Here is a 15,334-nt window from a genome sequence, read left to right on the forward strand (position 1 = left end):
GAGGTGAGAATGCGAAAGGTCTGCAACACAGCAGGCTGAGACTTTTATCTCTCCCTTCTCCCCCAAGAGAGGGGAAACTGAGGCACGGAGTGATCTGATTCCCCTCCCCAAATTATTTTGCAAAGGAGGGGGATGGGGGGCTCCTATCCAAACCAGTTCCCTTTCCATCAACTCTGCTTCCCCTGCTGCAAGACCACTGTAGGGGCTGAATATTTCCATTAAACTCTGGCTCCTTCATTTGCCCTGCAACAATAAAATAGACCGGCTTTGGAGGGGAGGAATATCCCCCCCCCCCCAAGCTGTGTGGACATTAAGTTTTTTTGGGGGGGGGGGGCACGATAATATTCCGGATCGATCAAACACCCAGCTCAGCTTTCTAGCCATCCAGCAGCTCTAGGGCAGGGAAGGAAGGTGCTCTTGGTGCAGAGTGGTCGCAAAACAGGGGTGAATTTACCGGGGGGAGGGGGGTCCGGTTGAAATCCCACCCGATGCAGCCACACAGAATCTCTGGCAGCGCTCGGAGAGGCCAGGAGTGGAAGCAGGTGGCCCGGGGGTGGGGGGACATTTGCCCTCAGTCCTGGGCTCTGGGATGGACTAGACTGGGTGGGTGGTGGGTTCAGTCTAGTCTTCCAGCCTGTTGCTCTCGCTGGGGTTTGTGGTTTTCATCTGGCTCCACCAAAAAGATCAAACAAGCCCAGTAGAAAAGGGGGGTGAGAAAGGCGGGAAGGGGTTTGTAAGGGGTTAACGTGACCCATCAATGAAAGAGTAAAACCAGAGTTTGACTGGGTTTCCCCCCAGCCACCACTCCTGCAAACACTGGGCAAGGGGCAGCCCCATCCCCCACCGAGGCTATGGTGAGGGGCAGCAGGGGAGGAAGGAAGCCACATGTGATGGCAGTCCCCTCCCCCCCAGCACCCACCACCCCCTCTCCGGCCCCCAAACTCTGTCCCAGAGCCTGCACCCACCCCTCCGCACTCCCTCCCAGAGCCTGCACCCCTCCACCCATCCTGCACCCCACACCGTGCCCCAGCCCGGAGCCTGCACCCAAACTCTGTCCCACTCAGCCCTGGGCAAAGCTCTCCTTGGCTGGCTCCCAGCCCCTCTCCAAGGGTTGCAGCTGTCTGGAAGTGCCTGCCTTCCACACCTTCCTCATTCACACCTCATTCATTCAACAGGTCAATTGATTACAAAGTGGGGGGAAGATCTTATTCTACTTCTAGCAAAAAGACATTTTTCTTTTACCTTAATTATACTACCTTGGGGGCCAGCTATAACATTACCAAGGTTCAATACAAAGTCATATAAAAGTTATACAAAAATGCATAATGCAGAGATTTATCTACAACTGCACTGATTGACTGCTGTGTGCAGTAATATAGTGACCCCTGGGTCTTTGAATGAGGCTTTATACTTGGGGGGGGGGGGGGCGAGCGGCGAGCGGGTGGGCAAGCGGCGGGTGGGCAAAGAGGCAAGCAGTGAGCCAGCAGGGGTTCTAGGGGCGGGCATGGGGGTTTCTGGCAGGGGAGGGAGAAGGTGAAAGGAGGCAAGTGGTGGGTGGGGGACTGACTAGGAGGGACACAGCAAGCCAGCGGGAGGCTAGGGGGTGAAGAGGGATGTGATGGTGGGGCCGAGCGGGGAGGGGTCGGGTCCTATTTTACTGCTGTGATCTGGTCACCCTATGTCACACACAGCCCCCTCCCCCCCCAAACCTTCCTTTTCTTCCTTTTCGGCCCACAGCTGTTTCGGCAGGGCGGCACTGGGGAAGCAGGGTTTGTTTCCGTGGGCCGGGAGGCGCTGTGGGGGGGAGGAGGGCACAATTTTATATTAATAAGGAAATATTTTATAAACTTTAATAAAATAAACATTATTGAAGAAAATCAGTTGTACAACTATCAAAACATGAATTATTTTCCTAATATGAAAGTGAAAATCAGCTAATTAATATATGACGCAATGTATGTAATATATAATTTTGTTATTATTTATATAGTCATGGAAAGTAAATAATACATGGAAGAAATGAAAGGGTTCTTTTTAAGTGGCTTTTTTTTTAGTCATCCCTGCTGGGGCCCCGTCGAAACTGTTTGAATTGGGCCCCGCACTTCCTAAAGCCGGCCCTAGAAGGACCTGCCGCCAAATTTGCAGCTCCCCCCCCCCCGCCGCTTGGGGCCAGTCCTGGTCAAACCACAGAAGATAAGCAACTATTACAGTACCAGCAAACATGCTCAGGCAAGGAAGTCTCATATGCTACAAAAGGTTGACAGAAATTGTGTGATAGAAGACAAAAGCTCTGCCCAAGACTCCAGATCTCAGTAGCAGATGGTGGCCAGATACACAACAAAGACTCAAGGGTATGGGTAATGCATGTTAAATAAAAGGAATTAAAGCATACAATACACCCCATAAGCTCATATGGACCCTGCTTGAGGACTGCCTGCTTATCTGTTTTTAGGTCAGGATGTCTTTAAAATGTGTTACTCAAAGAACAAAAATGTCAGAAAGCAAATTAACTAATTCAATTGAAACACAAACAAATGTAACAATGGAGGGAGACATACACAGAAGGCAACCATAGGATTTTTCAGTGTCATGTTTCTATTTTTGTACTAAGCTGTCTAATTCTTGTAACAATACCTCAATCACCAGTAGCTAACACTTAAAACCTCTTTTACATTCATAGGCATGAATATTTTAAATAGATTATCTTCCATGCAAACTAGGAATATTTTGTATTATGTGAATTTGACATTAAAGCTTCTCTGAGTATTTGTCTAGTTTGTTACTAAACTAAATGATAAAACCATGATGATTTTCATGATGATTTCGTGGGACCATATCCAAAAGTCCTTCCACCCACTTTTGAGCAAGAAAGAGTGAAACAAAAAAACAAGTTAGGACTTCAAGGTCTGAACCATAGTTTCTATCAAGAACGGAAAAAGCCCTAGAAAATACATAGGGGAAAAAACTGAACTTGAAAGACTGATTAAATGTATAGATCTTTTCTATCTCCAGTTTCCTATCTTCTCTGATATTTGGCAAATCTTATGTTGCCTGGGCTGTCAAATATAGCTGTCAGTGTAACAGAAATTTAAAGCAGAGCCTTTTAAAAAGTACATAAATCCCCAAGAGGTTTCAACAAGTCCTCCAAAACAGCAAAGTCTCAAACTATATCAACATTGCACACAAAAGAATGGTATGAAGGTTGCAAAGTTAAGCATTCAAAAGTTTGGAAATGCCTGAATTTAAAGTTGCCTGTGCAATCTTAATTTGTCCCACTTGTGCATTTGCAATATGGTACAGTCTTTAATTATATGAAATCCATACTTTATATAAACATATACTTTATTTTCCACAGGAACCCTGCCACACTCAGTGCACAGGATGATGGTGCTCGCTTAATGAGCAGCTATTCCATATTTTGTTTTCTCCTCATTATTCAGCATGCAGCCCAGGCCTCATTTACTGCACACTATTCAAACCCTGCTCTAAAGACAGAATTAATTTTCTCATGGGTTTCTCTATGGCATTCATCACTACAGTATGTGAGTGCTTCACAAATATTAATGAATTTATTTTCACAATACTGTAAAATAGGAGGTATTACACTGGTCTACAATTTTTGAGAAGTCGTCTGCTTCAGAGATAAAATGTGCTATTTATTATGTATTTTGATGTGCTGAATTCAAATATGACAATTAAAACAACTGATTGGCTACTGTTTCTAAGATATTTAAGTTTTTACATTTTATGTCTATGTATATTGTGTAGATAGTAGAGTTTTAATCATAAATTGTAAACCTAGGTCTTTTCATGTGTTTATGGTTGCTTTACATGATAATATTTCACCTGTCCTGTTTATGTAACACTTTAAAAATCAGCAAAAGGGTTATATAAATAAAATTTATTATGAAGCAAAAGGCAAAAAACTATTATGTACATAGTTTAGTCCTATTCAGTGTCTACTTGGCGCTTCTTGGCTTGTCTCTTGTATTCATTAAATGGAGCATCTCTTGTCACTGTCCAGCAATAGTCTGCAAGCACTGATGGGTTCCATTTGCCCTGATAGCATTTCTCCATTGTTGCAATGTCCTGGTGAAATCGCTCGCCGTGCTCGTCGCTCAGTGCTCCGCAGTTTGGTGGAAAAAAATCTAGATGAGAGTGCAAAAAATGTATCTTTGGTGACATGTTGCAACTAAGGCTTTTGTATGCCTTGAGGAGGTTTTCCACCAACAACCTGTAGTTGTCTGCCTTGTTGTTTCCGAGAAAATTTATTGCCACTAACTGGAAGGCTTTCCATGCCGTCTTTTCCTTGCCACGCAGTGCACGGTCAAATGCATCATCTCGAAGAAGTTCACGAATCTGAGGACCAACAAAGACACCTTCCTTTATCTTAGCTTCACTTAACCTTGGAAATTTTCCACGGAGGTACTTGAAAGCTGCTTGTGTTTTGTCAATGGCCCTGACAAAGTTCTTCATCAGACCCAGCTTGATGTGTAAGGGTGGTAACAAAATCTTCCTTGATTCAACAAGTGGTGGATGCTGAACACTTTTCCTCCCAGGCTCCAATGACTGTCGGAGTGGCCAATCTTTCTTGATGTAGTGGGAATCTCTTGCACGACTATCCCATTCGCAGAGAAAACAGCAGTACTTTGTGTCTGCAGACCAAGTCTGCAGACACATCCAGTCTGCAGACCAAGCAAGAGAGCAACAACCTTCAAATCGCCACAAAGCTGCCACTGATGTTGGTCATAGTTTATGCACCTCAAAAGTTGTTTCATGTTGTCATAGGTTTCCTTCACATGGACTGCATGACCAACTGGAATTGATGGCAAAACATTGCCATTATGCAGTAAAACAGCTTTAAGACTCGTCTTCGATGAATAAATGAACAGTCTCCACTCATCTGGATCGTGAACGATGTTGAGGGCTGCCATCACACCATCGATGTTGTTGCAGGCTACAAGATCACCTTCCATGAAGAAGAATGGGACAAGATCCTTTTGACGGTCACGGAACATGGAAACCCTAACATCACCTGCCAGGAGATTCCACTGCTGTAGTCTGAAGCCCAACAGCTCTGCCTTACTCTTGGGTAGTTCCAAATCCCTGACAAGGTCATTCAGTTCACCTTGTGTTATGAGGTGTGGTTCAGAGGAGGAAGATGGGAGAAAATGTGGGTCCTGTGACATTGATGGTTCAGGACCAGAAGTTTCATCCTCTTCCTCGTCTGACTCAAGTGAGAATGATTCTGGTGCATCAGGAACCAGCAGTCCTTCTCCGTGGGGTACTGGGCGTATAGCTGATGGAATGTTTGGATAATGCACAGTCCACTTTTTCTTCTTTGACACACCTTTCCCAACTGGAGGCACCATGCAGAAGTAACAATTGCTGGTATGATCTGTTGGCTCTCTCCAAATCATTAGCACTGCAAAAGGCATAGATTTCCTTTTCCTGTTCAACCACTGGCGAAGATTTGTTGCACAAGTGTTGCAGCATATGTGTGGGGCCCACCTCTTGTCCTGATCTCCAATTTTGCAGCCAAAATAAAGGTGATAGGCTTTCTTAACCATAGTGGTTATACTGCGCTTTTGTGATGCAAAAGTCACTTCACCACAAACATAGCAGAAGTTATCTGCACTGTTCACACAAGTACGAGGCATCTCTGCTCACTTTGGCTAAACAGAAATGTGTCCCTTTGCAAAATCAAACATTGACAAATAAGAGAGCACGACACTATGATTTCTAGAGCTGATATAGGGCAACTTGTTCAGCAGAGTGATGTAAGCTTCGTTATGATTGCATCATCCATGACTTCTAGGAATAACATGATGCAATTCATATCATGTATGACGCAATACCAGCTTCAGATTGCATCATTCATTGTTTTGCCTAAAAAGCAATTACTGTCCAAACCCAGTCATAGATTTATTCATAGATCCAGTCAAAGATGTATTTTAGTCATTTCTGGTTTAAATTGAGATCCCTTCCCTTTATAACTCACTTATCCTCTGCCATTCCCAAGTCAAGGGTCGTATATACTGACCCAATAGCATATCTTGAAAACTAGAGCCAATCAACAATTTTAAGCATCATTTTCGTTCTCAGTGACCTAGAATTAGTAAAGTTTGACTACATTTATTTCAGAAGCATTTTGGCTGTAGAGCAGTGTTATTATCCCCATTTTACAGATGGAGAATTGAGACAGAAAGATTAAGGTCAAAAGTTTCCATGAATTTTGGGTCTTTTAGATAGGTAAGACACAGGGCATTTATGGTTTTACAGATCAAAACCAACATCTTAAAATCGACTCCAGAACCAAGACACAAGCAGTGCAGATCACAGAGAATTGGTTTAATGTACTTGCAGAAAAGATATGCCCAACTTAACAAGTGGGCCACTGTGTTCTGCACCAGCTGCAGTGTCCAGGTGGATTTAAGATGTAGTCCCATGTAGCATGCACTGGAGTAGCCCAACACACACAGAGGGAACTCCTGGCAGCGGAGCAGGTTTCTGGGAAATGAAGCATTACTGGATGCAAGAACCCCCCTCCATAGACATGTACAAGAAAGAATGGAGGTAGAACCACTAAGCAAAACCCCCAATAGTCTACACTCCTCCTACACTGCAGCTTGGAACAATTGCTCTGCACGTCCCCCCACCCACCCACTTCACTGTGCACAGTTCCTCCAGCATCCAGATCACATACTTGGAGTGAACCCCCAGAGAGAAGACTTGTCCCACAGGAGTAACCATAAGCCAGTTCCTAATTGACAACAAGAAGTTTGTGCATTTCTACAAATTACCTATTTTAATTTGTATAAAGCAAGAAAGCAGTAACTGTGGTGCTGTTGATTTAAACTCCCACAGTTCCTTGTATTCCTACCATCCGTACAATTAACTTCCCCTAACCAGTTGTCTCTTGCGGTTTCTTTTTTCTCTCCTGCTTATGAACAGCATCACTCTGGGGTTTGGACAGTGCAAATTACCAAAATTTGCATTAAGATACATTTTACAATCTACGGGGAGAACGCAAAGGAAGTGAAACGAAGTATGTGCAGTAACTCAGAGCCCAGCTACTCGTCTAAGACAGTTTGTGCTGGGTGCATACCGCACGGCATTAAACTAAGACCAAATAGTTTAGAAAGCTTTACTTTGCAGGTCCACTGTGCTGGTAGCACAATGGACTGGAGTGGAGTAGGAACTCTGGCAGAATGGTTGTAGTGTCAGGTCTCTACGAGGTTTGGATAAATCCCGACACTTAAAAATAAGTCCACATCAGATGTAATGTCTAGGCACAATGGCATAAACCAAGGATGGACCTTCATTATTAACTTTGAATTCCCTGGGCCAAATCCTCAAGACCAAAGACTAAGCTCTAAAAATGTGCTTGCAATTGCAGCTATTTGCTCACACACAAAAAATTGATGAACAGGTACATTTTGCAAGTGCATTTTTAGAAACCCATTAAAAATCTGGCCCCAAGGGTCTAAACTATATTTGAAATTTCCTAAAAAAATAGGACAAATGACAGTTTTGAAAATGCATATTATATAGCGATTAGAAAAGAAGGTGAGACACTGGTGAAATCCGGGCTCCACTGACGTCAATGGCAAATGATATTTTATCAAATAAACTCATTTTAAGGGCTTTAAAATAAACAAGGAGACTTTCTCACTTAAATACATATTCGCTTATATGACAAAAAGTCATTTGAGTGTACGTAGACACTTAAGTGTTATTTACTCAGACCCAAAAAACTCCTAAATTTTCAAATATCATCATCTTAACTGGAACTTGTACTTTCTGTAGAACATTTACATCTATGCTGAGCACAAGGGCCAAAACAGACAATCCAAAAGATTGTATAGGAGAATCAATTGTCCAAAAATATGTGAAAAGTCCTACACAGTAATTCCTATGCCCAACTCTATCAAGACAGTAAACACTGTTACAGAGAGGTTATATTTCAAAAGAAAAAAGTGACTTCAGCATTTTGTGGCATATTGCATGCATGTAAGTGAAATATGAGACATGCTCTGAACCTGTTTTTCAACTGGGTTCTCTACAGTACACTGAAGGCAGGATAGAGCATGCCAGCAGCTATTCTCAGAGAGAATTTAATGGACAACAGCTGCAGTTTTATCTGCAATATGCTTATATTCAGAACTTCAGCAGAAATCTGCACATGATTTTTCTGTCTGTTGGATTTTTATTATATTGCTTTAAGTTATAACAACATGTGGCTGGCTGAAGATCTATCCAATCAGGCTTCTCCGCTTAACACAAATTATAATATAGATCTTGAAAAATCATGTAAGTGCTATACTGCTTTAATTAGTCATATTTACAATGTTGTACTTAGGGGTGGAACCTGCAAACCTTTATGAAGCATAAATATGCATTGCTATATTGTGCGAACAAATCAAGCTTTAATTCACCAATGTTGAATACAATTTTAGTTTTTGGCTGTCAAAATGTTCTTGAAGAGTACTGGTTTCCAGAGGGAAGAGTTAGCTGAAAAAAATGCACATCCTTGAAAATCTGTTTGAAAACATTTTCAAAAATTACCTCTGCCTTCCTGAACATGAAGCTTCGACTATGGACTGGAAAAAAAAAAAAAAAAAAAAAAAAAACCCTACCCAACCAACCAACCCCCACTAAAATATTTTTATACACTATCTAGGCAGATTGTGAGTGAACAAATAGTCATCAGAACTGCATAAAAAGTGTGTCCTCTTATCAAAACTGTTAATTAAATGTGATGCTCCAGAACCACACTTGGTGTAAATCTCCATAGTTTCATTGATTTCAATGGCATTAACCTAATTCACACCAGATGAGAATCTGATCCACTATTTTAATGATATATAGATGTCATTTGAATTGAGCATCAAGAATGAAAAATTAAATCAAATTTGTCTAAATGCTAACACAAAAACACTAGATGCTAATGGTAAAATCATCTTCCTCTCCTACTACTCCATCCACCTCTCCTCTCCTGGGTTCTTGTCGCTTACAATATCAGTTTCAAGCCCCATATTCTCCTCTACAAAATCCTACATAAAATCTGACCCCGTTGTTTTCATTCCCCCCTGCTCCTCTTCCACTCCCTATATTGTATCAATTTCCTTTGCCTTATTATTCTCTAAGCTCCCTGCATTCTGTCATGCAGCCCCATATGTTTGGCAAGTCTTCCTTTTCTCTGCCCCCTTGAAATACCTCCTTAAACCCACTTCTTTCAGCACTCCCCTCCACAATGATCTCACACTCTCTCTGCTCTAACAGTTGTGCCCTATCTGATCTTGCATCTGTTTTTCTTACCCGACCTTTGGGTTAGACACTGCAAACCCTTTTCCAGTCCCTGCTCACATAAATAGCTCCACTGACCTAAAAATCAAGCCAGGTTTGAAGAAAATCAGTGGTTTGTTATTTTAATTATTGACATTTAATACTTGATAATTTCACTCGTGGGCAAAAGGAGAAAAATACACAAAGAGCTGGATTTGTGTTCATCCCGCCAGAAGCAGAATAGGAGAGATATAAATCAGCTGTCAGGAAACAGTGACCTCATCATTTAATCCAGTAGTCTACTATAATTAAGGAAACTGACCTGCCCATTGTGTCTGCTCCCTGCTTATTTAAAGCTGGTCCTTTCCAATCGTGCAAATTATTCTCCAGTGGTACAATGTTTCATAACACTGTAGAAATATGTCCAGAGATTCAGTGCTGCCAGAACTAACTGACTTTGAAAATTATGCATGCAGCACTCCAACTAAGTGTCATTACTATAAAAGAAACATCTATATGCTGCAACACACAAGTCCGTATGTGGTATCCTCTGACTTTGTTACATACATTCACCATGCTGTACTCTCACGTAGGTTAACATGATTCTGAATGCATTCACTAAGAGGGACACCAGTGGAGTCAATTTAGTATTTGTGAAAAGTGCCAGAATGATGGCCCTGGTGAAGGAGTCCTCTCCTCATCCACAGAATGATCACAGCACAGGCAGTGTGCAATTCCCACCACCTGCATGCCCCATCTTTGACCAATCTATTGGAGGTGTCTTCATGCTGATGCCATCCTTAGCTTCTTCTGAAACTGTCCACACGGCTGCCAATTGGGGTCAGTTGAGTTGATAGTTATTGTGAAGGTAAAAAAAATGACCTGGCCAGCTGCATTCTATGACTGGGAGGACTGCATGCAATTCCCCTTGTCTGTGTCATGCTTTTATCAGTGGTGGCCGGGCTATCTGCAGATTAACAAGATCCTCACCAGGAATCGTGCATGCCACCTGTCTAGTACCTTAAGTCGCTGGATCGTTTCCTGAATAACATGCTCAACAATATTTGACAAAAAGGTGCTGTGCATGACTGAACAGCTCTTCCTATAATCCCAAGTAACATTAAAGGGACAGTACTGCCAAATACGCTTCCACCAAGATCTCAAATGCAAAAATCCCCACACCTTGCTGCTTTTTAAAGAAGTGGCTCAGTTTGTAACAGGTGACGATTTTTTGTTCACATGTTTTGCTTTTCATGGACAAAAGAATCTCACTGAGGAAGCCTTGGATCTGTTGGTGTCAGAGTATTATCAGTGTGTCTACTTATATAAAAGCCATCCCATGGCATCATAACTAAAACAATACTTGTCATGTCCTCAGCAGTACACACATTAGCATGCACCAGCCTTCTGAAAACAGCCCCAGGAAGGACCCAGCTGGTTAGAGTCCTGATAGCAATCAGGACCCTGCTGTCTTAGCCAATCACTAGCCAAATTTATTACACAAAAGTAAGAGCTATCAATGGCAAACATTTGACTACTTCCCTCATCTCACCATCTGCTTCTTCTGCTGCTCACTTGAAAATTAATAAGGCTGTTATCTAAATCAGAAGCTAATGCTACATCTGTCTTCCTTAAAATTACAGATAATTACTAGACTGTGCACATAACTGCTCTTGCAATTAGCATGAGGGTTCAATAGCCTCTAATCTGACAGGACCATTTCCTTTCCTAAAGAAAAGGCTATAACATTTCATCTGCAGTTGCAATCCCTGAATTAAATTGAATTGGTTCTTGAGATTCAATTTCCCCCCACACTTTGCCCACAGAACAACAACAAAAAAATCAACTGTACCAAAATTTAAATGTCTTTTGAAGGACATAATAAATGTGTGCCTTTCATACTTAGATATAAAAAAAACCTGAGGACTGCCACTGCGTGTATAAATGACATCTACAAGCCCAGCTCTTAGTGCCTGTTCTCACTCATGGCCAAATGAGATTGATTTTTGCCCTCTAAAGACTCATTCTTAACACTTTTCTATTTTCATCTGGCTTGAGCCAGAGCTAGATAGGCGTGACTGACTCGGCTTTTTTTTTTTTTTTTTTTTTTTGCACCCCTCCCACCCCCACAATGTGTCCCGATATTTTCTTTCCCTCATCTGGTCACTCTAGAGCTAGAGTAGGTAACGGGAAAGAGAAATCAAAGATGTCTTAAAGAGCCCTAAAACTCCCTGATGTTAATATTTTCAAAGGATCCTAATTCTGTTTTCTTTAATCAGGTAAATCTACCAGAGGTCAAATATGATTTTTTCCCAAGTAAAGCCATGATGCTGTAGTCTTAACTTGCACTAGGAGAATTCATTTCACAAACTTTCAGGAAAACATTTCACAAACCTTCAGGAAAACAGTCTGAAGCAGAACACTGTAAACTTCTTCCCCAGTTACGTCCCACTTGAAACACCATTCAATCTTAAAGAGGCACTGTCAGGCAAAAAAAAAAATAAACAAAAAAATCTTATTTAAAAAGTCTGTCTGAATTAATAATATCTTAAAATATTAAGGAGTTTGAACTTCTCACCATTAATGAAGTCTGTTCATTTGTTGCACACCACACAAACACAGTAGTTAGTTTCACTTTCTCATCCTCAAATACTAGCGAAATTTTACATTTTGGGTTGTAAGCCCCATGATGAAATGTTTATATCCAAACAAAAACTATATTCACTGAAGTTTAAAAGCAATGCAATGAAAATGCTGCTGTTAACAACGGGGTCTCTAATTTAAAACAAATATTTTTAAAGTCACATTTTGGCTTTAAAACAACGAGCAGTCCGGTGGCCCCTTAAAGACTAACAGATTTATTTGGGCATAAGCTTTTTGTGGGTAAAAACCCACTTCTTCAGATGCACGGATTGAAAATTACAGATGCAGGCATAAATATACTGATACATAAAGAGAAGGGAGTTGGGAGTTTTGTAAGGTAACTCCCTTCTCTTCGTGTGTCAGTATATTTATGCCTGCATCTGTAATTTGCATTCCATGCATCTGAAGAAGTGGGCTTTTTACCCACGAAAGCTTATGCCCAAATAAATCTGTTAGTCTTTAAGGTGCCACCAGACTCTTCATTGTTTTTGTGGATACAGACTAACACGGCTACCCTTCTGATTATGGCTTTAAACTACTTAGCATCCAGCTAACTGTTAAAAGATAATAAAGTAAGTGGAATGGGACAGAAGGCTCGACTGTGCCCTAAATCTTCTGTAGTGTTGTCCTTCTTTTTATACAGGTTCTTTTTATACTGGTTATATAGGGTTACATACTGGCAACAGAATAATGAAAGTTCCTTAGCCTTCTACAATACTAATACCTGCCAGTCAAACAATGGTAGGCTGAAGGACGAAGACAGGACAGGTCAGTGAAAGAAAGGACCGCTATATTTCAGGAGATTTACCATACAAGGGATATGTTTTGAAGAAACTAGACTACCACTGGAGTAGGAGTAAGGGGAGAAAGGAAAGATGGGTAATTTGGAGTCTGTAAACCTTGACAATATCCCTTTAAAGAAAAAACGTCTGTCACTGTAAGCTTGCTTGTTTATATGAATGATGTAAACACACATTTGTGGCAAAAGATTTTTCCATGGTTTCTATTTTGTGCTAGCTTGCCATGATTGTGCTTTTTCTTAATTGTTTGTTAATAGCATGCAAAGTGAACAGATGTACATCAAGTCAAGCTCTCCCTTCATTCCAGATGTGGGAGTGATGGAAAATGACAAATGGACAAATCAAGAAAGGAATGACAACGAAGGCATTAATTCTAGAAAACAACCTTTACCTCTTTAAGAGGGAAGATGAAAAAGTGCAGCAGATATTAATCGCATATAACATTTCTGTAATGTCTTACATTTTAAAAGTGCTGTACAAACGTTAACTGCTTCATCCTTTTAAGGCCCTTTGGAGGAAGGAAAGTATAACTATCCTTGTTTTACAGATGGGGAAAGTGAAGCAGACATGTTATGTGCAAACTCTTCCGTATTTTGGTGCCCAAAGCTAGGCACTTAAAGTGGGAATTTCAAACATGCTCAGCCTTTGCCTAACAGCTCCAACTGAAATCAGTCATAAAATTATACTAACCAATCATCAAAAGCATCTGTGGCTCCTTCTGAAAACTGGGCCATTTTTATCTATTTTAAACTTTTGGCCCCCACGGTTGAATATTACGAGAAGTCGTCCTAAGGGTCTTAACTGGAAAGTGTTACTTTTTTGCAAAAATATTTTTAAGTAAGCTTCTGATAGAATATAGAAGGGAATTATATATCCCTGCTCTAAAATTCTGTAAATTGGTTTAAAATCCTACAGAATGTAATGAAGATCATTCTAAAATAATCATTTCTATAGAACTCTTTTGATTCAGTTCCTGTCAAATGTCACTGAACTTTACCAGGGCCACATGCCAGTGATTCAATGGCAGAACCAAAGTAAAAATGCAGCTGTTTTAGCTACCCGCGTGCAGTCAAGCCATAAAGCCACACTGCCTCCAATCACCAGAGAAGTCAGATGCTGAGGGCCACACTGGCAGCTTTCTCACACCATGAAGGGCCACACCTGATTTGAACGAAATGGACTGCAGTTACCTGCATGCCAAATAGGGAAGTGTGAGATCATGGGGACAACAGATCTCAGCACACAGACAATGCCCCATAGGCAACACTCAGCATAATGCTCCATTCAAACAGCCTGCAGAACTAGATGCACTGCCCTGCATTCCACTCCTGGACTTGACTAAGCAATTTGTGAGTAAGAGAATTGGATTTCAAGCCAAGTCAATGATCATCTGCAGCCTGGATTAATTAAAATTACTTCAATTTCACTTTTTTTCGTGCATACAGTAAGAAGAAATGTTTCAGATAAAAATTTTAAGCGCTAGTATTCCTCTCCCCCCCCCCCCCCAATAACGGAATACTGTTCGTGCCAGGGCACATTCGCATCGTATGTGGAGGGAGTAAGGTGGCTGGCACTATTCTTGTTAGCAACAAAGATAGTTGCACAACTCATTTCCCAGGCACCAGGATGAAAATATATCCCACTATGTAAGCCAAGCTTTTGATTCTGGAACAAGAGTGGTGGGAGAGATTAAATAGAATAAAAAGAGTCATGAGACGGGAAAAAAATAACTGAAATGTTCGTGAAAAAATTCCAAATAAAAGTTCTCAATTTCACTGTGGAAACTGGAAAGGACAAATTTTGAAATGGATGGAAAAGTGTATGGGGTCTTAAAATGCTTTGTAATAGGCTGGTTCAATATTTTGAAAATTCTTAAGTACTTGTTTTACAAAGCACCTCAAACATTAGCCCTCACAACATCCTTGCAAGAGGAGCATTATTATCCTAATTTTACAGATGGGGAAAACAGAAGCAGAAAGTTGCCCCAACCATTAGAGCAGGGGTAGGCAACCTATGGCACGCGTGCCAAAGGCAGCATGCGAGCTGATTTTCAGTGACACTCACACTGCCTGGGTCCTGGCCACCGGTCCTGGGAGGCTCTGCATTGTAATTTAATTTTAAATGAAGCTTCTTAAACATTTTAAAAACCTTATTTACTTTACATACAACAATAGTTTAGTTATATATTATAGACTTATAGAAAGAGACCTTCTAAAAACGTTAAAATGTATTACTGGCACGTGAAACCTTAAATTAGAGTGAATAAATGAAGACTCGGCACACCACTTCTGAAAGGTTGCCGACCCCTGGTCTAGATAATTAGTCCTGCCACGAGTGCAGGGGACTGGACTAGATGATCTCTCAAGGTCCCTTCCAGTTCTATGATTCTATGTCGGTCAATGTCAGGCACAGGATTGGAACTCAGAAATACTTAATTGTACGCCACCCAACTCCATCCTCTACATCATCCATTTTTTCTTTAAGAAAGAATTACTATGAGATTCCTCAAGAAGCAGCTAGCCACTCTAACTGATAGCAACATGGACACCTAACAAATTAATTGCTTTTAGTATTCTTACAATAATACCATCTAGTTCTTATAT

At 41.1% G+C, this 15,334-nt stretch overlaps 1 protein-coding gene across 1 annotated transcript in view; it reads right to left on the minus strand.

Annotated features, from left to right (window-relative positions):
* AFAP1 (actin filament associated protein 1) overlaps positions 1–11,752 on the minus strand; it is a 118,535-nt gene extending 106,783 nt beyond the window's left edge. Inside the window, exon 1 of the mRNA XM_065404910.1 lies at positions 11,683–11,752. Within this exon, the coding sequence (XP_065260982.1) occupies positions 11,683–11,752 (70 nt within the window). The remainder of the gene's footprint in view (positions 1–11,682) is intronic.
* Positions 11,753–15,334: the final 3,582 nt, after the last annotated feature.

The sequence above is a fragment of the Emys orbicularis genome, chromosome 5 (genome assembly GCF_028017835.1).
Source record: "Emys orbicularis isolate rEmyOrb1 chromosome 5, rEmyOrb1.hap1, whole genome shotgun sequence".
NCBI lineage: Eukaryota > Metazoa > Chordata > Testudines > Emydidae > Emys > Emys orbicularis.